Consider the following 20,928-nt stretch of genomic DNA (forward strand, 5'->3'; position numbering starts at 1 on the left):
AACCCAATTAGGAAACCGACGCGATTTGGTTTCGCGTCCAATTGTTTTCACAGAACAAAAAGAATATTGTAATATTGTCCACTACCAGCACCAGCAGCACTACCACCACATTGGAAAGAGGAAAGGAAAAAAAAATGAAAAAAAAAAGGAAATTGATTTTTACTCTTCTTAACATTTTATTTTTATTTTTTTTACAATCGTTAAGCAATAATCACAACATGTCAACCACTACGGCAGCTGTGCTTCCTACAGTCCAATTACAAGTCAATTACAATGAAGTCAAAACCATTGCCAAAGACTTTATAACCAAATTCAAAGATAGCATGATCGATATTGATGATGAAATCAATCAAACCCACGAAGGTAAATATATGAATATTTTACAACAAGTCGCCAATAGACAGAAAACCAGTATAAATATTGAATTTGATGACTTGAAATTATTCTTAACTAATTATGATCCAGATTCATCCAACACCTACCAAGAAGCACGTCGTTTATTGCCAACCATGTTGACCAATACTCGTCATTTCGTCGAATTGTTCAGTCAAGTGATTGATGACCTTATGCCAGAACCAACAGAAGAAATAAGTTACCGTGATGATGTGTTGGATGTTATATTGCATCAGAGAAGATTACGTAATGCTAGATTGCAACAAGAAAGTAACGAAGAGTTCAATCAATTAAGAGATGGTTTCACTCAACCTGATTCTGCTGCTGCAAATGTTGGTGGGCAGGAAGATAATATTGCCAACCCGACTGATGCCAATTTATTCCCAGCAAAACTTACAAGAAGATACTGTTTGTATTTTGTTCCCTTGAGCAATGCCAAGGCTTTATCGGTGAGACAAACAAAGGGGAAATTTGTTGGTCATTTCATAACTGTTAGAGGTATTGTTACTAGAGTTTCCGATGTCAAGCCAAGTGCATTGGTCATTGCTTATACCTGTGATAAATGTGGTTACGAAATTTTCCAAGAAGTCAACTCCAAAACATTCACTCCATTAACCGAATGTAATTCACCATCATGTGTTAATGATAACAATAAGGGTCAATTATTCATGTCCACCCGTGCATCAAAGTTCTCTGCTTTCCAAGAAGTTAAAATCCAAGAATTATCAAGTCAAGTCCCTGTTGGACATATTCCAAGAAGTTTAACTGTCCATGTTAATGGTGATTTGGTCAGATCAATGAATCCTGGTGATACCGTTGATTTATCTGGAATATTCATGCCAAGTCCATACACTGGATATCGTGCATTGAAAGCTGGGTTGTTGACTGAAACCTATTTAGAAGCTCAGCATGTTAAACAGCACAAAAAGCAATATGATTCAATGACATTATCGAGTCAAGCACAAGACAAAATCGACGAGCTTTTACTTCAAGGTGATGTTTACAATAAGTTGGCCAAATCCATTGCTCCGGAAATTTATGGTCACTTGGATGTTAAGAAAATTTTATTATTGTTATTATGTGGTGGTGTCACCAAAGAAATCGGTGATGGGTTGAAAATTAGAGGTGATATTAATGTTTGTCTTATGGGTGATCCGGGGGTTGCTAAATCACAATTATTGAAAGCCATTGGTAAGATTGCTCCAAGATCGGTCTATACTACTGGTAGAGGTTCTTCTGGTGTAGGGTTGACGGCAGCTGTTATGAGAGATCCAATTACTGATGAAATGGTGTTGGAAGGTGGGGCTTTGGTGTTGGCCGATAACGGTATTTGTTGTATTGATGAATTTGATAAAATGGACGAAAGCGACAGAACGGCGATTCATGAAGTTATGGAACAACAAACCATCTCTATTGCCAAAGCTGGTATCACTACTACTTTGAATGCCAGAACTTCGATCTTGGCAGCAGCCAATCCATTATATGGTAGATATAATCCAAGATTGTCTCCACATGAAAATATCAATTTACCAGCAGCTTTGTTGTCACGTTTTGATATTATGTTTTTAATTTTGGATCAACCAAGTCGTGAAAATGACGAAAAATTAGCCCAGCATGTGGCCTATGTTCATATGCACAACAAACAACCAGACATGGATTTCACTCCAGTTGATTCTAACACCATTAGAGAATATATTTCTCGAGCAAAAACTTTTAAACCAGTGGTGGCTAAAGAAGTTGGTGAATATGTCGTGCAAGAATATGTTAAAATGAGAAAAGAATCACACAGAAACGAAGGATCAACGAAAAAGTTTAGTCATGTCACACCAAGAAGTTTATTGGCAATTTTAAGATTGGCACAAGCATCAGCAAGATTGAGATTTGACAACCAAGTTAGATTGGATGATGTTGATGAAGCCATTAGATTAATTGAAGTGAGTAAGAGTTCTTATAAAGAAAGAGAAGTTGAAGATGAAAGTTCAACTACCAAGATCTACAACATTATCAAATCAATTGTCACCCAAGATGGTGGTGATCGAGTTGCATTAGATCAAATCAAAGATAGAGTCATTGCTAAAGGTTTCACATTGGAGCAATTTGAACATTGTATAATGGAATATGATGGAATCTGGCAAGTGGTTGATGATGGAGAGAATCTTTTAATATTGTAATTAAAATGAGTTTAGTGTTTATGGTTTGTAAACTATAGTTTGTTTCTTTCTTTGTCTGTTTGTTTGTTTTTTATGTAAAAGTAGAATTATCTTGTCAATGTATTTTTAATATTTAGTTAGCAACCGATTTGTAAGATTTGTTGAAGCAGGAGGATTCTGGTAAACGATTTCAGTTTTTGAGAAGCACGTTTTTCTTGTGGTATTCTATTCTATTTTATTCTGGCTCATTCAAAATAATACGGGGCAGTCATTATCTCCCCTAGCCACAACGGATGCGATCGTTCTTGCCAAAAACGTAAAAAAAGGTGGAAAAAAAAAGTTATTCCTCGTGGCAATCCTTATCAAAGGTCAACAATTTTCAAACAATGTCCGAAATAGAAAAAGAAGATAGTCAACAATCATCTAGAACCAATGATCTACTGCCTCAACTACCCAATAAATGGAGAATATTTACTAAAGTTTCTAATTTCTTCCAATTTCAATTGGTTTTAAAGAACCAGGCTGCAGTTGCTCGAGATCATGTACGTCTAAATTTCCCAAAAAGACCCATATTCATTATTTTTACTAACGATTCCCCTGTTTTTCGTACTTTAGATGGCGAATGAAAGAACATTTTTAGCATGGGTCAGAACATCACTTGCATTTCTAACATTTGGTGTTGGATTCCTACAGTACTATCGGGTTGAATCAAAGGCAAGCGTTTTGGAGAGCAATTCCAAGACCTCAGCAATTGAAAGGTTGAATCGTCCAATAGGTAGTATATGTATGGTGTTAAGTGGGTTAACATTAATTTTTGGGGCAGTACGATATTTCCAAGTTCAAGATTTACTACAGAATGACTATTATCCAGCCACAAGATTCACTATTTTAATAATACTATTAATGAATCTAAGTATGCTAATAGTGGTTTTCACTTTAGATATTGAAGTTTCGGTGACTTAAAAAGTAGCTAGTCTATTAGTAGATAGTTTCTACAAATTTAGTTTACAGCCAAAACAAGATGAATGAAAGTTCTTAAGCCTTGAAGTCAACTTATTCTGTGGAAAAAGTGTAACACAATACTTTTCTCTACCACGAATTGCCTCTTCCATTATGTAATTAGTATGTACGTGTGTTCCTTACAAATCTTGGACGTTTTTTCTCGCTTTTTTTTTTTTTGCTTTACTTGTTCAACAAAATGATGCGCGAGAATTAATATTGAAGCAAATTGCCCCAATAACAAAAAATTCTGAAAAAAAAAAAGAAGAATAAAGCTTAACAAGCTTGCTTTTTTCGACAATACATATACATATAGATATTTAAAGAGAACATAATATTAACAATGTCAGATTATTCAACTCAAACAGTAGCTCAATTAAAGGAGATTTTAAAAGGAAAAGGTTTATCAATTGAAGGTAAAAAAGCAGATTTAGTTCAAAGATTACATGAACACGACACTCAACAACAACAACCACCACCACAACAACAACAACCAGAACCAGAAGTAGCCGAACAACAACCAGAGCAACCAGAAACTAAATTAGAGGGAAAAACACAAGAAAATGAAAGCACACTAACTGTTATTCAACCAAAAGAACAACAACAACAACAACAAGAAGAAGAAGAACCAAAACCAAAACAATTATCTCCAGAAGAAAGGAAACAATTAGCTATTGAATTATTAACTAAAAAAGTTCAACGTGCTGAAAAATTTGGTGATGAACAAGCTGCTAATGATGCAAAAAAAGATTTGGCAAGAGTAGAGAAATTTGGAGTTGAATTGGGAACAGCATTGGCTAGAGAAATTGGATTAGTGGATAATTCCTTATCAAACAAGAAATTTAATCATCATAAACGTAATAATAAACGTGGATTCAAGGGTAATAAAGGTAGAAAAGGCGGGTTTAGAAAGAATCGTAATTAGTTGGACAAAAGTATTATTTAAAATTGTTGTCAATTATTAAAGAAATGTATAAATATTGGTTTATGACAGTATGTAACTTATATATATTTATGTATGTGTGTACTTTATGTAGGTATTTGTGTACCTGTATATGTATGTCTAAATAAATAAACGCTTCGAACCAAGGAGATAAAAGGAATGGCTTTGGCAACTCTACTCTTCATCACTAATGTTAAATTGTGAAACATCGGCATTTTCAATTGGATCATCGACATTTCGATCAATGATTAATCCATTGTTGTCTTTTATCCAAATGAAAAAGAGCCCAATAACTGCAGAAAAGAAATAAATCCAATTAGATATCAATAATGGCAGCACTGCAACTTCCATACTTTTTTCTAATGCTAGCATACGTATAACGGAATCAAAGTTCACAGTATCACCCGATGGGTAGTCTGGTAAGGAATCTGCTATGCCTCTAACAACTCTTGAAGCTGTAATGAGTCCAGCGATAAACATCACGATAATTGGCAATATCAAAATTATCAAAATCGATCTTTTGAATGCTAAAACTACTCTTTGAGTGGAATCTTCGTCATTTGGATTTGGAGGAAAATGAGAAATTGTCTTTTTAGTTTTAAAATAAAAGTAAACAATCAAAATAAACCAAGTGATGGAAAATAAACCTGTTAATCCAGCAAAAAGATTTAATACTGCACTTCCTGAAGATGGTGGTTCAAGTTGATCAAATCCAGTTAAAAATGGTGTATCTGATTTTGATCCATTGAGTAACAACAAATAAATGTAGATAACTACCAAGTTTGTAACGAAAAATCCAACTATTCTGACAAAAGTTTGATGAGGGAATAATCTGTATCGATGTGAATTTCCATTATGATAATATATAACCCCGTATCCCATGGAGAATAATAATAAAATACAAATAGTATAAGTATTGAAAGCAATTGACAAAAACTGTGCTCCTTGTTTAGCTAAATTCATCAACATTGAATCTTTACTGGTGTCAAAGAAGTTGTTTTCCAAAAATGACCCAATCCACATATAAGAATTGACAAGAATAAATGGGAATAAAACTAAAAAAATAACCGCTTTTGAAATAACGGAAACGGAATCCAAATCTTTAAAATCTTTACCCACTTTAAACTTCAAGATATAATTCAAAAGATATATGAATAAAATTATGGCTAATACTATAACGTATCTCATTTGTGAATATATGGTGTACTCGATATATGTCAAGTTACCATAAGAGTTTTTAAAAACAACTGGGATATCAATCTTTTTATCCTCAAGTTTACCAATATAAACACAATAAATCCCGGTGTCATATACAATATATTCCACATTCTTATTGGTATCAATATACCCATTATACAATTTGGCATCATCGATTTGGAAATCAGAAGCAACTTTTAAATTAAATTTACTTTTATCGTCATCAAGTAAAGAATCAGATATTTGATGTTTGGCATAATCTTCAAAATATTTTTCAACATTAGGTAAATTGGTGAAATTCAAAAGATCAGTATAATGGAATATTAGGGTGGGTAATTTAAAATCTTGAGGTAATTTGCTACCGTCAACTTTAATATAACCTTTACCTTTTCTCTGTGAAATTGGTCCACAAATAACACCTTTTTCAAAACCCAAAATGGTTGGATTACTAGTAAGTGCAAATGTAAATGATGTGAGTAATGATATGGAAATTATCAATTGCTTCAAAAGCATTGCTGTGGATAGATGTTGTGGTTTTTAAAAGTATTAGGATTAAGGAAATATTGATTTTTTTTTTGACAGATTTAAAAGGAGAAAGAAGAAAAGGGTATTACTGGGGGGAGGGGGGAAAGTGAATATTTAACTTAACTTAGATTTAACGTCTAACAAAGAGAAAAGAAAGGAAGAAGAAAAAAATAGGCGAAGTTTTTTTTTACTAAACAATTTTTTGTTTTGTGGTCCCGTTTTTTTCTATTGGTGATGGTTCTCTCTGTTACGAAATCTTGTGATAAGTAATTACTAGTTGTAATGGCATTAAGAAATGGCAGAGAGTGCTTAAGATCAGTATACATTATTGCATGATAAAGTGTTGACATTAGATTATGAAATCTGTTATTAAAATGTGATGCTGCTTTAAATTGCTGTCGTGGATGTTGAGCAAAAAAAAAAAATTGGTTGGCGATGAAAATTATTTGACGGTGATCTCAGATTTTCGTGTATCTCTCGGCAATTCATTCTTATATAATGATTTATATTACGGTAGATGATGATTCGAGAAACAAATTAATTTGCAAATCCTAGCGGCACTAGCAGAAACCTTCAGGATGTTGTAGGACATTGATTTCTCTTGGTTTTCGTGCTGGAATCTAATACTACCCTAATCAAAAGATGGAGGAGGTCAATAACAGCAGATCTTTCTGGCTGAAGTAAATTCATAACCACTGAATCTGCTAGACGATGTATTTCTGTCTAATTACAAAAGATATATTAATATAGTAAGAAAATTACAGTGAAACAACTATATACTGACCAAAAGGAAAAACAAATCAAAAAACAAAGTTACAAAGAAAACATTATCTATTGAGCGACTTTATGATCATGAGTAGCGGCGTATCTTCCTGATGGATCGGCATGACAACCCCATTCAGCTTTTGGAATCCATCTCATAACAGTAGATGCAGCAGCTTTTGAACCGTTAAACATTTTATCAAACTTACATCTGTACCAGTAAGCCTCTTTAGTAGTTGGAATATCATCACCCCATTCTGGTTTTGGATGAGCAAATTCTTCATCACTAACCATTTTTTCAGCAGTATCTTTTAATCCATCAATCCATGAATAACCAACCCCATCGGAAAATTGTTCCTTTTGTCTCCAAAGGATTTCTTCTGGTAAATAAGGTTTGACATCTGGTTCATCACTGGTATCAAATGCTTTTCTTAAAATGTATTTTTCAATTTTACCTGGTTGAATCAATTTATCTTCTGGGTTGATGTTCATACAAACTTCCAAAAATTGTTTATCCAAGAATGGAACTCTGGCTTCCAATCCCCAAGCCATGGTGGATTTGTTGGCTCTAAGACAATCAGCATAATGCAAGTTCTTAACTCGCTTGACACATTCTTCATGGAATTCTTTAGCACTTGGAGCATTGGCAAAATACAAATATCCACCAAAGATTTCATCTGAACCTTCACCAGAAAGAACCATTTTAACACCTTGGGCTTTGATTTTTCTTGATAACAAGTACATTGGTGTTGAAGCTCTAATGGTGGTAACATCATAAGTTTCCAAATGGTAGATGACATCATCCAAGGCATCAAGACCTTCTTCTAAAGTGAAAGTATGAGAATGATGAATGGTACCAATGAAATGAGCGACTTTTTCGGCAGCCAATAAATCAGGAGCACCAGGTAAACCAATAGCAAATGAATGTAATTGGTTGAATACCCCAGTAGAATGCAATGAACCTTTGTCATCAACACCAGACAATTCCTTGTTGGCATCGATACCTTCTGGGTTGAAAGAAGCTTGGGCAGCTTTTTTGGTTTCTCTAGAGGCAATAGAAGCAATTAAAGATGAATCCAATCCACCAGATAATAAAACACCATAAGGAACTTCAGCCATTAATCTCTTTCTCACGGCCAATTCTAAAGTTTCTCTAACTTTTTTAAAGTCAACGTGTTGTTCTGGAACTTTAGATGCATCCCACCAAGATGGCTGGAAGTATCTTGTTATTTCATCAGTGTTGGAATCATAAACATGACCTGGTGGGAATGCAAAAATTTCGTCACATTCTTCAATCAAACATTTCAATTCACTGGCAAAATATCTTGTTTTAGGAGATTTAGAAGATTTACCCATGTATAAAGTGGTGATACCGATTGGATCTCTAGCAGCAACTATTCTATCATTTTTCTTGTCGTATAAAACCCAAGCAAACATACCATCTAAATGTTTTGGGGCATCAATGTCGTATTTTGTGAAAAGAGGAATGATTGGTTCACAATCACTCAAAGATTTGAATTTATAATCAGGAAATTGTTCTCTTAATTGAATATGGTTATAGATTTCCCCGTTAACGGCCAAAGTAAAGTTACCATCTGGTGAAACAATAGGTTGAGCACCAGAATCTAAACCAACAATAGCCAATCTTTCATGACATAATATGGTGCTGTTTTGAACAACATTTCCTGACCAATCTGGACCTCTATGTCTAATTAATTTGGAATATTGTAAAGCTTTACTTTTGAAATCTTCAACCTCTGGTTGTCTGTAAGCTGCAAAAATACCACACATGGTTGTATAATATGAATATAACTTGTATAAAAGAAAAAGAAGTATTAACACTGAATAATTATTTTTTTCAAATTTTTCAAAAATTTTTTTTTTTTTTGTTGGTTTATTTTTCCACCAATTTATGTATATATATAAGATTTAAGTATTTCCGTAGTAGTACTAGTAATTATGCTTATTGACTCAACTTGTGCGACTTAAGGTTAGAGAAGAACTAAGATGGATAGATGAGTATATTACAATACAATATAGTTTAGAAAATTTTTCAACTGGGAAAAGCCAAGAAAACCCAACGCCGCAAAAGCGATCTCAAAAGCAGAAACAACATTAAAATTAATAGTCATCTCAATTAAATATTAGAAGGTTATAGAGTCAAAAAAAAGAATCCAGTGAAAATGAATTGTAATATTCAAAAATCACCAGTTATAAACATGTAAAATATTTTCTTACTTTATTCAAATGCAGTCATAATAAAGCAGGGGATAACAAAAACAACAATGAGTGAGTTCAGTTCATTTTCTATTTCTCCATATTAGAAAATGAGTAATAATTGAATATGACTCAATCAACCAACCAACTTGAAATAAAATTGTGCGCACAAAATTTCAATTTTGTTCTTTCCATTTGGTAGTGCTTGCTTTGGTTTGCGTGTTAACCGTGGCTATTAATCAATTAGAGTATTGGTCACGTGCAGCGGGATGCCAGTACCGACCAACTACTACCGATGTCTACCAACCAATATCTACAAAATTCACTACTACATGATCATTTTGTGTAATATTATTTTTATTCTGATAAGCTTATAAATATAGAAAAAACCTGTTGTCTAAAGTTTACTTGATAATCTCAAATCATCGTAATCTCTGTCAAAATGTTTATCAACAATATCAATGATGTAGTTAACATTGATTTCATTGGTTAAGAATGTCTTTTTGTGAGTATTCTTCTGTAATAATTGATCTAAAAATTGATTTAAAACTTTCAAATCTCGAATATTCAATATTTGAACAAATGCTTTAGTCTTAGCTTTATTTTTGAAGATTTTAATCAATTGTAAATTATTCAAATAATATAAATCACTGACCAAATATTGTTTATTGATTGATTCAAGTGATACAAACAGTTTTTTCTTTTTCGATTGATCAATAATATATTTCAATAATCCTTTTGTTGTGGGATATTTCAATTCTTCATCATCAATAATGATTTTATTATGAGTTTGTTGTTGTCGTTTACGAATATAATCATTGGCCAAATTATTGGTTAATTCTAATATATTGGAAATTAAAACCACATAAGATTCCAAAAATGGTTCGGCTAAATTGGCGAAAAATTTGACATAATCATGATCAATGATTTTGTATAATGAATCATGATGATATTCTGATGACTCTGTTCTGGTGATAACTTTCAAATCAACTAAATCATTCAATATAAATGATAATTCATTTCTGGGGTTTTCATCATAATCAAATAAAAATTCATTCTTGAGGAATCCAATTAAAATATAGAATAATTTGCCAATGACTCGATGATTACAATTAGTACAGCCATTCAACAAATTCAAAATAAACATTACCAAACATCTCTTAATAATCAAATGAATAGTCAAATTCTTATAGTATAATAATTCAATTGGTGATTCAATTTTGATTTGATCAGTTTTGCGATTGACTTTAATGTATCTGAAAAATGATAAGATTTGGTGTTTAACTAATTCTGTCAATTCAGCATCATTACAAATTGCCATATCTTCCAAGATTTTACTGTTGGTGGCACTACTATCTTGATTTTCATTGAGTAATGTTCTAACCACTATTCGTAAAACTGGGATTAATTCGGAAATGGCAAAAGTGTCTTTACCAGAAAAATATTGATAAGCTTGAAGGGTGGTGCCAACAATGGAAATTTCAGGGATATAACTATTTTTATTGATTTCATGTAAAATTTTGAACCCTAACTTCTTTAAATTAACGTCATCATTTAAAGCTCGATCAATTTCATTTTGATCATCAACAAATTCTGATATTTTGAAACTTTCACCCAATTTAACAAAAATTTTCCCTGTTAAAGTTCTTTCATTGTTGTCATTCCACCCATTTTTATCGTAAATGACTTTATCTTCCTTTTTAACGAAAAATGCACTGGTAGCCACAGAAATAGTACCAAATAAACTTTCTTGAGTCTTGTCATCACCTTTCAATTCTTTTAAAAACGCGTCATTTTCATAAACTCTTTCATAAGTGACAGAAATTGGTTGAAACAATAAATTGAAATCAGTATTTTTCTCTTCATTACGTTGTTTTAAATATATTGAACATAATGATTTCAAAATACCATATTTAGGTAATAACAATTTCCCATCTCTTGATCTTGTACCTTCAATAAATACTTCAAAGGGGATTTTATTAACCAAAATAAATTCAATGACATTATTTAAATTTCTTTCCGTATAAGCTTCATTATTGAATGAACGAGGAATGAAAATAGCCCCCAAATTCTTCAAAAGCCCTCCAATAACGGCAACATTCAAGTTTTCTCCGGCAATTACCGAAGGAGTAGCCATTTGGAACCGAACACACACCAAATGCACAATTATGTAGTCCAAATGGGATTGGTGTGACGGTAAAAAAATAATTGACATGGGGTCATCAAGATATTTTTGATATAAATCTGACATATCTTGATTTGATACCCAAATCCCCTTGGGGAACAATTTTTGCATAATTGTCATAACGGTGACATAAGCCGATCTAATAAAATTATGAGATGGGAAAGTAGGTAAATTTTTTTCATTTTGTTTTTTATAATATTCAACCATATACTGTTTCACTTTTTGAAATCTTTCTTTGAATTGATTAGCTTTAATTAATTTTAAACTCAATTCTTGATTAATTAAATCATAAATTATTTCATCTAATTTGGTGTCATCTTTTTCTAATTTATTATTCATATAATTTTTGAATTTGGTTCTAAATTCATCAGAATGTTTATTAGTGAAATAACGATACTCCGGAACAGAATAAATTTTGTCGTATTTAGATCCACCAGTAATTAATCTAAATGCCAGATTCAAAAGATTAAATGATTGATGTAAAGTTTTCACATTACCATCGACATTAATATAAGTTTCCTTATCAATTGGAAGTGGGAATTTCAAATCGACATTGGGATCTATCAATGGGTCATGAAGAATATTGACATCGAAATCTGAATTAGAAATATCCTGGTTTGACATTGGGGGGAGGAAAAATACTGGGAGTGTGTTTTTTGAAGGATGAGATGGAGTCAAAATAAGGAAAAATTTCAAAAAGAAGGAAAAGAAGGAAAGACAAAGAAATGGTTATTGCTATTTATATATTCTTCATAAATGTTTGTCTATATATAGTAAATCTCAATTTGCTAATTAAAGAAAAAAAAAATTCCATAGTTATTGTTTTAGTTTTATCAAATACTAGAAACTACTACTAAAAAAAAATTCGGAATTAATTTTTGTTGGGTAATAACACCACTCCCATTTGAATTGATTTGATTTTAAATTTCAACCTTTCTTTTTAAATTTTTGCAAATGTTTTTTTTTTTTTCAACAACAAAAGTTCCAATAGTATTTTTAAGTTTTGGCTGTGAAATATTTCCACATTAATTAAAAGAAAAAGAAAGGTCTTCAAATCTTCTGTAGTATTATGTTTGTTGTTATCACATGAACATTTGCTAGTTAGTACTACTAGGAGGGTTTTTCCCTCTTCTATTTAAAAAAGAAACGAATTCAGATCTGTACTATATACATATAAATCACATAGAATAAGATGGAAATGTGGATGGAAGAAATCAGATCTTCCTATAAAACAAACAATATACAATGAAGATATTGACCAAAGTAAATGGTGATAACTTATGGTTTTAATTCTCGAGCGACTTTTAAATTTAATTAGACAAACAAATTAAAAAAATAATATAAAATAGAGTAATCTACCAATTTTTTCATACCAAGAAAAGAAACGAACAGAAACAGAACATAATGGTGTTATATGTAATTTTGCAAGATCCTTTTTTTACCCCAAATAGTAGTGACAATCTTTGTTTCTTCAAAGGAGTGTACACCCAAGAAGTTGGACCAAATGTAAGAATTTAAGGCGGCTAGAGAAAAAGAAGAGGAGAAGTTTAATTAAAAATTAGATATTTCCAATTTAAGTAAATTGTTTCTTTCTAGATACGTATAACAAAGTATATTACAAACCAGGGTATAATTTTCTTAATGTGTTTAAACTCTTTTTAGATTTTTTTATAATACCGAAGACAAAGATGATGCTTGCCATATTTTTTTCTAGTTTGCTTTAATTTGTTGTGCTCCTCAACTTTGTCCCACATTTTTTTTTCTTTCTCCATTCTTTACCCCCATTTCTTCCCCGCCTCTCCGTCTCTCCGCCGTTCTTGTCCTCTTTCCACTACTACCGCTACCACTACCACCAAAAACTACCACCAATAACCACCACCATCCCTTTGAGGTTTTTCTTCAACATTTATACCCAGGGTAACTATTTATATATATTCAATCTAATTGTTGTATATATCATTTAACGTTGTATTGTTGGCAGTTCTCTTTGTTGGGAGTTGGGCCAACCAACAATATAATTAAAGATCTACATGTTATTGACAAATTAATTTAACATTTTAATTGATTTCAAGTTCTTACGTACGTTTGAATCATAAATTACCTGTTCACTTGCTTGCTACGCTCTAGTAGGAATGACCATATTTTAAAACATCTAGTATTGGATTATCTTTACTGGCCCTTCTTAAATAAAAAGAAATGAAAAAAAAAAAAAAATAATTGCACCATATTTATTGGCAAACGTTTAATTACTACTAATAATACTGTTCCAAATCACATATGAGCTGAGTTAATTTAATTATATCCCACGGTGTTGGAATCGGTAGACAGGTGTAGATTGGTATCTCTGTTCCGCTACTACTAGTTGATTGATTAAGATAGTATTATATTATACTCGGTTGTTTGATTTTGTTGTTCATGCAAGTTTCGGATATAAACTGTCATAGATTTTTTTTGTTGGACAATTACATTAAATGAACCGATGATAATTACACAAACTAGTAAACTTGGATATTACAATGGAAATAGCTGATAATTCAGTTGTTGTTGTGGTTTTTTCTTTTGCAGCTATTGATTTGATAAGGTTTTATTTGAGGGATACTTCCACTAATAGGTTCATTTATTCAACCAGCAGGAACCTTGATTTCTTCTTTTTGGTGGGATCAAACTACCATCTTGCAAAATCATTCACATAGTATATTTATAAACACATCACAGCATTACAAAGAGAGATATATCTATATTTAGAATAAACGACACCACAAGGATGCTTAAATTGATTAGTATCAAAATAATAATTGTGAATCGAGTAACTGGATAATAATCATCAAGTAATAATTCTTGAACTTGGAAATATCGAATAGTTCCAAATGTGACAGTCAACCCACTCAATATGGTACCCATGGCTCCAAGTGGTTTACCTAAAGTTTGAATCATTTGCAGTAAATTTGAATCACCTAAGGTATTGGTGTTGGCTTTTATCTCTAATCGATAAAATTGTAAAAACCCAATACTAAATGTTAAAAACACTAATGCTGTTCTAATCCACGATAGAAATGTTCTTTCATTTGCCATCTTGGAGTGTTTGAAAGTTAGTATTATTGTTAATGTATCACAAAGCAGATAGACAACAACATGTTTTGCAAGAAAAGGCTTTGATGCCACACTTTTTTTCAATAAATTTTACATACATGATCTCGAGCAACTGAGCCACGGTTTTTCAAAACTATTTGAAATTGAAATAATTTAGAACAATGGGTGAAAATTCTCCATTTATTAGGGATTTCTCCTTCTACTCCTTTTACTTCTTTGTTATCATTTAAGTTTGTTTGCTTGTTCATCGTTGATGAGTTTCAATGGTTATATATTTTTTTGCATTTTCAGAAAGAAAATACCAACAAAATAGTAAAACAATTTATACAACTGAAAATGTCTACTTTACAAATTTTCTTATATATACATATCTAATGAAACATTGCCTAGTGGTAACTGAGTTTGAAAAAAAATTATGAATACTGTAATTACTTTATAGGTCCAACACGTGGATTATCAAACAGTAAGGAACAAGAAAAAAAAAGCCTAATCGTACAACCCATATATGCAAGTTGTGTTTTACATTAACAGCAGACAAAGCTTTTATTACTAGTATAATAAAGCTTGGAATTTGTATGCCGGTGTAGAACTGGAGGCAATGAGGTTGTTGATGATTGGTAATGAGTATTAGTAGCAGATAGAATGATCAGTTTATTTTGCGGTAGCTGGATCTGGCACTTTTGAACTGTCTTTGTATTGATAAAGGTGTGTATTCCATGGCCGCTGGAAAGGAACTACGTACAATATAAAAGAGAGAAGGGAACTTAAGGTCTATATATAGCGAACATGATGGGTAACCTGGTGGGGTATTAGCACGCACATGACCTGCCGACATTACGACTATCGTTGGCTTTACAAAACTCTGGTAATCAAATGTTCTTGCACCAATTCTGGTATGAACTTTTTGGTTCCAAATTTAAATATTGCTTTTTTATAAAATAGGACTATAGAAACTGTGCATGGACATTGAAACAAGCAATCGCCAATATCCAATTCTTCAGATGTCACTTCCTTTTACATTCTAAGGATTATTCAGAAGCAACTTCTTTACATTCAAGGTAAAATCTCTTGTGTGATTAGAAAACTTTAGTAATTCCTCATAAGACCCATTTTCTCTAACATACTTGGAGGTATCCTTTAACACTTTAATGGCCTCGGCTATATCTTTGTTAATTTCCTCTTTTGTAATTAATGGTATGTGTCCATCTGGCTCATTTATATCAGGAAAGTCTATCTCGGTAGTTGGTTGATTAAATGAATTGAATTGTGAATCTGTACTATTTGAGTCATAATTATAAGTCAATGGAGTTAGTGGAAAAGAATGGTCTTCTGTTAGACTAGCATGGTATTCTGGTTGAACAGATTGCCCTTGATACTCATGTGTCTCATTGTTTTTTACTGATGCAATTTTTTGCAGTTTATTAATGGTTTCGGTTGTTGCTGCTGCTTTTCTTTTATTGGACATTCTTTTAGGGGGGTGAACAGATAAAAACCTTGCAACTATGTAAACGTGTGTGCATAGTTTAATTGGTCGATAGCTTTCGCAATTGCATGAATATTTATTCCCATCGTCCTTTTTAATTTCATAAAATATGTCTTCTTGTCTCGATGATTGCACTAATATTTTTGAACGTTTGATTTCCACTCTCTTTTCAAGGTCTTCCATTGTTAAAGCATCAACTGTATCTTTATTCCTTTTACTGGCTTGTATAAGATTTGGTTTGTTGGTATTTCCATCAGACACACCATCTTTATTCTCATAGTATGGAAGAACTTCATAGAAAAGGGTGTAAATTATAATATCAGCCCTTGCCATCCTTGATTTGTTCAAGACTTTCTCGTTTAATATAGAATGCCAGGAGGCAACAAGATTACTGGTAAAGTCAATTCCACTTTGGTTGACCGAACACCCTTTTAACCAACATTCTTTCTGTTTCAACCAATAGTGCATATAGATAATATAATAGGGATATTCTATGAATGCTGTGGTGTATTCTTGAATTTTTTGATTAGCCTCTTCTTCGTTTTTCAAGGATATTATTTGATAGAATCCCGTAGTAGCTAGGCGTTTCACATCGACTATATCATCTTGTGTTTGGGGAAAAGGTTTTGGTTCTCCAATTCTAATTTTTTCATTCTGTAAGTTATCAGAGGCAAGAAATTCTTCAATTGCAGCAAGGTCATGGACATTTCTTTCAACAGGTGATTGATCATCGGGATTGTTTATTAAATTCTTTATCGGGTTGACTTTAATATCACCGGTTGTAATATCAATTATCGAGTTTATGAAATCAGAAACTGAACTGTAATCTTTTCCATCTCCCATAGTCTGAAGGTGTCTTTTCCTTTCTATCATATCTCGAGTAAGTATCCCTTTTTGAAGCAATCCGTCAAAATCTATTTTACCCCGACTCAACGTAATATAGCTATTTATGATCCCTTTAAGTGCTTTGTGTAGGTGATAGAAGCAGTATGAAACTTCATGATCTTTTTCATTTGGAAACGCTGCTCGAATGGCTTTTCTCTCAATGTTTGCACAGTCAATACAGATCAAAGAAGGATTTAACCCGTGCCTTGTATTCAAGTCATGAAGTAGTAAATAAAGTGGGCACGACCCCTGAGTATGTGTTAAAAGCCAAGCAATTGGAACTGGTTGACCGATTCTGGTATCTAATACCATGACTGTGTAAAGGAATACTCTCTCAGTGATTTTGTCACTTTTTCCAATGTTAGACGTTGAATCAATAAAAATTGTATTCCCATACTGTTGTAGCTTAGTCAACATATAGTCAGTTGCAAAGGCAAACCCCCACGTTCTTGGCTTGCTGTTGTCGTTGTTCTCATTCAAGTTCAGCCAAAATTTTACATATCCATTCTGTGATAAAATGTCTTGGTACTCTATTAGACTTTCCTCTAGTTTCGAAGAGACCCTACCAGTGAAAATACCCAATTTTTGTCTAATTCTATGATATAATTGACAATTGAACTTTAAACTATGGTCTAAACTCGCAATGTTTGTACCAAAGTTAACTTTTGATCTTTGAGAATTAACCCAAGCCCAATCTCTTCCTTCAAGGGCTTGTTTAATGAGCCAAGTACGGACGGGATCCCGCACAGTCGCTGAAACAGTATCATCATGGTCTATAAACGAATGATTATGATGGAAACAATACTCCATTTGTACTTTATCATTTCTAGTCCGTAACTTAATTCCTGCAGGACACCCAGTTTTCTTTGTTTTGGTTTTCGTTTCATAATACTTTTTCCCTTTTTCACATTTCATGTAGATATGATCTTTTACTCTATTCATGCTCCACCTGAAATATTTATTAGTGGTCTTTAAAAACAGTTTAAATTCATCGAAAGTGGGACTGTATCATATTCATCAACAACAAACGTTCTTGCACCATGAGGTCTTGCACCATGAGATCTTGCACCAGAATGAGGCCTTACACTAGCATTAGCGTTACCAAAGCTGGCAAATTCAATATTGTCAAGTGAAATTTCTTTAACCTTAGGTTCAGGTTCAGGTTCAGGTTCAGGCTCGGGCTCGGGCTCGGGACTGGACTTAGGTTTAGGTCTAGGTTTAGGTTTAAATTTATAATTAGAATTAAGCATATGCCTATTGTTTTCAAATTCTTGTCTGTCAAAATTTTTCTTCAAATAATCTCCATTAAATATTCGTTGACCAAAGTTTGAGTCGAGATGTGGACGTCGAAGGAGGGCAATAAAGTGCGGATGTGCATCAATAAGCTCTTCTCTAATCAATGGCAATTTTAAAAAGTCCTTTATTAAACAATTCATATTTTCATGCACCGGGAATTAAAAGGATTCATCATTTTTTGCTAATGATATTGAGAGGGAAGCCTCTTCTTCAATTAATTGTTCCATTTCGGGTGTTTGATTTGGAATTATTGAACTGGCAGTGTCATTAAGAGTCACATTCTCAATTCTTAAAGAGTCATTAATAACTTGCCTCAATATTTCAGAGTCTAACTTGGGTACTGCAGTGTTTATTGTATGCTTTCTTGAAGTAGAGTAATGTGGTGATAGGAAAAGTGTATAGTGTTAACAAAAACAAAAAAAATTAAAAAAATTGAAACTTACAGACAGAAATGAACTGAACGCGCAAAAATTATTTTGAAAGCCGCAGAGATGTCCGAAAAAAGGGTAGTCAATTACAGGCCGGATTGAGCGTTACACGCGTCGTTGTGTCGTGGTGGTCAAACTCACGTGTCCATCTTCAAAATAGGACCACACCTACTAATCACAAATAGAAGGTATACAAGAAAATACCTAGTAGGAAAGTTGTCACACATTCAAGAAAAGGCAACTTATTTCTTAGACTGTTAAAAAACATTATATTTGATTGAGAATAAGACAAAATTGTGTGTGATCATGAATTAATGTGGTAGATGGACAAGATTAATGTCAAATTTTAGTTCTAGTAATTTTATTTGTATTCATATAATTATAGTCTACTGTATATTTACGGGTTGTTCTAAGCATCAAATCCACTTATAAAAACAGTCCAGCTGGCCTAAAATGTAGTATTCAATGATCTCCCTCATCCCCTCTTTGCGGTGGTTGTGGATTAGTGGCAACAATACAATAATTATCTAAATTGAATTCCAGGTACAAAACTTCGTAATTAAATGGCTCCTTGTCAATCATTACATTTGGATACTGTTTACTAATATAATAGCAATACCTTTGAGGATCCATGCGGTGCTTGTAGAGACTCTGAAAATCGATAATATGCATTGAATCCAACTTTCTGCAAAACTGTAAAACTGAGCCTGTCAACTCAGTTGAGATTCCGGATCTGTGTCGAGCAGCAAGTTTAGTAATGGCTAGCAAACTGTTGTCTTTCGAATACTCTTTCATCATTTTTTCATAGTAGTTGAAGATAATTGTTGCAGCTTTCTGGGTACTCAATTGCTTGTACAAGTCGATTACAGCTTCTAGAGAAGAGAACAAGTAAGAGGTTCTCATACAAATTGCTTGTTGTAATGCAGATTGTATGGTCTTTACAACATCGCACTTTTTAATATCGTAGCTGTCGTAAAGATAAGTTTCGAAAGGTACAGAAGCATCCTGGGTGTGCTCGTATAACCCAGGAAAGGTTTTGAAACCTGCTTCAATTAACAAAACTTCCTCATAATTGCTCAATGCAGTAATGGTATTCCATTGTTGCCAAGCAAACTCAATTTTCTCCTCGACTTCGGCTCTTAAATCCCAGGCTACTCTCCTATATTGTAAAAGTGCCTCCAGTGATTGCTCCGCGTCACTTGTTTTCTGGTTCATTTGGTATGAGGAGAGAAAAAGAAGTGGTGTGTTCTGGGGATAATCTGTTGAAGAAATTACTCCAGATTCTGCGAGATACATGGAAAAAAAAAAATAAAAAACTTGGAGATCAAAACTAACCTAAACAAATCAGTTCATGTAGTGGTGTAAGAAACAAAAGTAGAAATTACGATTTACCCTTTTGGTTTTGTTACCATTATTCTGAAACATTGTGACCAAGGTTTTATCTTTGTTAGTAGTTGTTTGTGGGCAAATTTCCCAATGCTTGTCTCTCAGTAGGAAACGAGACGAGACGGGAGTTGGAGAGAGGAAAAGAAGAAGAGTTTTTCACTATTGTTCACTTTTTCTTTCAATCACTAATGACTCCATCTGTAAATTTCTACTTGCATTATGCGTATAAAAGATCAAGTATAATATTTCTATATTAAACTGTGAATACAACAATTGTTCGGCAAAAAGACAAAAAAAGTAAGCTACAGATAAAGAAAAACTCTATACTACTTAATAGACTATCTATTTATAATGTGAAAAACTTTTCACGAAGAGTCGTGTTAATGCCAAATGCTAACAGGACCAGTGCCTTTTAAGATAAACTTAGGACTGGGACCTTGCATACGGTTTAGCATGGCTCGCCATTGGTCGGTACCGATGGTATCTACTAACAGTATATAGCTTTAGTATCATTTAATAAATTATATTTATTTTATTCCAAGAATAACTGTAGGTAGTAGGGTTTCTACAAGAATGGGTCTAATCAATATACTAACTTACTGATCCACACATGTACTTGACAAACTATCAAAGTTCACGGATTGTCGACATCACCACTGCCTCAATTCAGGATAGCCATCGTTAATGAGTGACATTCTGAATAATCTCTTTACCAGACAAAAACTGATAAATCGAACTGAATACCCCAATGGTGACATTCTTGCGTTAACTATATGGTACGTTTTTTGTATAACCAGTTATAATCACACACAAATATACAAGAGAATATTAACAAATCAAAAACAGACGTTCAAAATCAAACGAAAACGTTTATACGAAATAGAATAATTAAAATATGTATGTATGTAAATAATCAATTAGCCAATTCTTCTCTTCTTTATGTATGTTTTTAAAGCAAGCATTTTTAAAAATTGAACTAAGACCGAAAA

At 32.8% G+C, this 20,928-nt stretch overlaps 9 protein-coding genes across 9 annotated transcripts, besides 1 other annotated feature; 3 read left to right on the forward strand and 6 right to left on the reverse strand. All coding sequences in view use genetic code 12, as the record gives it.

Annotated features, from left to right (window-relative positions):
* Positions 1-218: 218 nt before the first annotated feature.
* On the forward strand, positions 219-2,564 carry CDC47 (DNA replication licensing factor MCM7; the record flags this gene model as incomplete). Its single annotated transcript, XM_707494.2, has 1 exon — positions 219-2,564. One exon carries the CDS (start codon positions 219-221, stop codon positions 2,562-2,564), a length of 2,346 nt encoding a protein of 781 aa, XP_712587.2.
* Positions 2,565-2,929: 365 nt separating this feature from the next.
* Positions 2,930-3,506, forward strand: CAALFM_C209030WA (uncharacterized protein; the record flags this gene model as incomplete). Its single annotated transcript, XM_019475265.1, has 2 exons — positions 2,930-3,085; positions 3,159-3,506. The coding sequence occupies 2 exons, from the start codon at positions 2,930-2,932 to the stop codon at positions 3,504-3,506; spliced, it is 504 nt and encodes a 167-aa protein (XP_019330810.1).
* A 379-nt stretch (positions 3,507-3,885) lies between these two features.
* On the forward strand, positions 3,886-4,467 carry CAALFM_C209040WA (uncharacterized protein; the record flags this gene model as incomplete). Its single annotated transcript, XM_707492.2, has 1 exon — positions 3,886-4,467. The coding sequence occupies one exon, from the start codon at positions 3,886-3,888 to the stop codon at positions 4,465-4,467; it is 582 nt and encodes a 193-aa protein (XP_712585.2).
* A 192-nt stretch (positions 4,468-4,659) lies between these two features.
* On the reverse strand, positions 4,660-6,195 carry CAALFM_C209050CA (uncharacterized protein; the record flags this gene model as incomplete). Its single annotated transcript, XM_707491.2, has 1 exon — positions 4,660-6,195. The coding sequence occupies one exon, from the start codon at positions 6,193-6,195 to the stop codon at positions 4,660-4,662; it is 1,536 nt and encodes a 511-aa protein (XP_712584.2).
* An 843-nt stretch (positions 6,196-7,038) lies between these two features.
* Positions 7,039-8,760, reverse strand: ASN1 (asparagine synthase (glutamine-hydrolyzing) 2; the record flags this gene model as incomplete). Its single annotated transcript, XM_707490.2, has 1 exon — positions 7,039-8,760. The coding sequence occupies one exon, from the start codon at positions 8,758-8,760 to the stop codon at positions 7,039-7,041; it is 1,722 nt and encodes a 573-aa protein (XP_712583.1).
* Positions 8,761-9,583: 823 nt separating this feature from the next.
* CAALFM_C209070CA (uncharacterized protein) lies at positions 9,584-11,995 on the reverse strand (the record flags this gene model as incomplete). Its single annotated transcript, XM_709147.2, has 1 exon — positions 9,584-11,995. One exon carries the CDS (start codon positions 11,993-11,995, stop codon positions 9,584-9,586), a length of 2,412 nt encoding a protein of 803 aa, XP_714240.2.
* A 2,085-nt stretch (positions 11,996-14,080) lies between these two features.
* Positions 14,081-14,709, reverse strand: FGR18 (Fgr18p; the record flags this gene model as incomplete). The annotated part of the gene is made up of 2 exons (XM_019475266.1): positions 14,081-14,443; positions 14,560-14,709. 2 exons carry the CDS (start codon positions 14,707-14,709, stop codon positions 14,081-14,083), a joined length of 513 nt encoding a protein of 170 aa, XP_019330811.1.
* Positions 14,710-15,153: 444 nt separating this feature from the next.
* Positions 15,154-15,318: a long terminal repeat ((weka-2a) Long terminal repeat (LTR); about 167 bp long, 9 copies per genome).
* Positions 15,319-15,482: 164 nt separating this feature from the next.
* CAALFM_C209100CA (uncharacterized protein) lies at positions 15,483-17,771 on the reverse strand (the record flags this gene model as incomplete). The annotated part of the gene is made up of 1 exon (XM_709149.1): positions 15,483-17,771. The coding sequence occupies one exon, from the start codon at positions 17,769-17,771 to the stop codon at positions 15,483-15,485; it is 2,289 nt and encodes a 762-aa protein (XP_714242.1).
* A 29-nt stretch (positions 17,772-17,800) lies between these two features.
* Positions 17,801-18,265, reverse strand: CAALFM_C209110CA (uncharacterized protein; the record flags this gene model as incomplete). Its single annotated transcript, XM_709150.1, has 1 exon — positions 17,801-18,265. One exon carries the CDS (start codon positions 18,263-18,265, stop codon positions 17,801-17,803), a length of 465 nt encoding a protein of 154 aa, XP_714243.1.
* Positions 18,266-20,928: the final 2,663 nt, after the last annotated feature.

The sequence above is a fragment of the Candida albicans genome, chromosome 2 (genome assembly GCF_000182965.3).
Source record: "Candida albicans SC5314 chromosome 2, complete sequence".
In the NCBI taxonomy this organism is placed as follows: Eukaryota; Fungi; Ascomycota; class Pichiomycetes; order Serinales; family Debaryomycetaceae; genus Candida; species Candida albicans.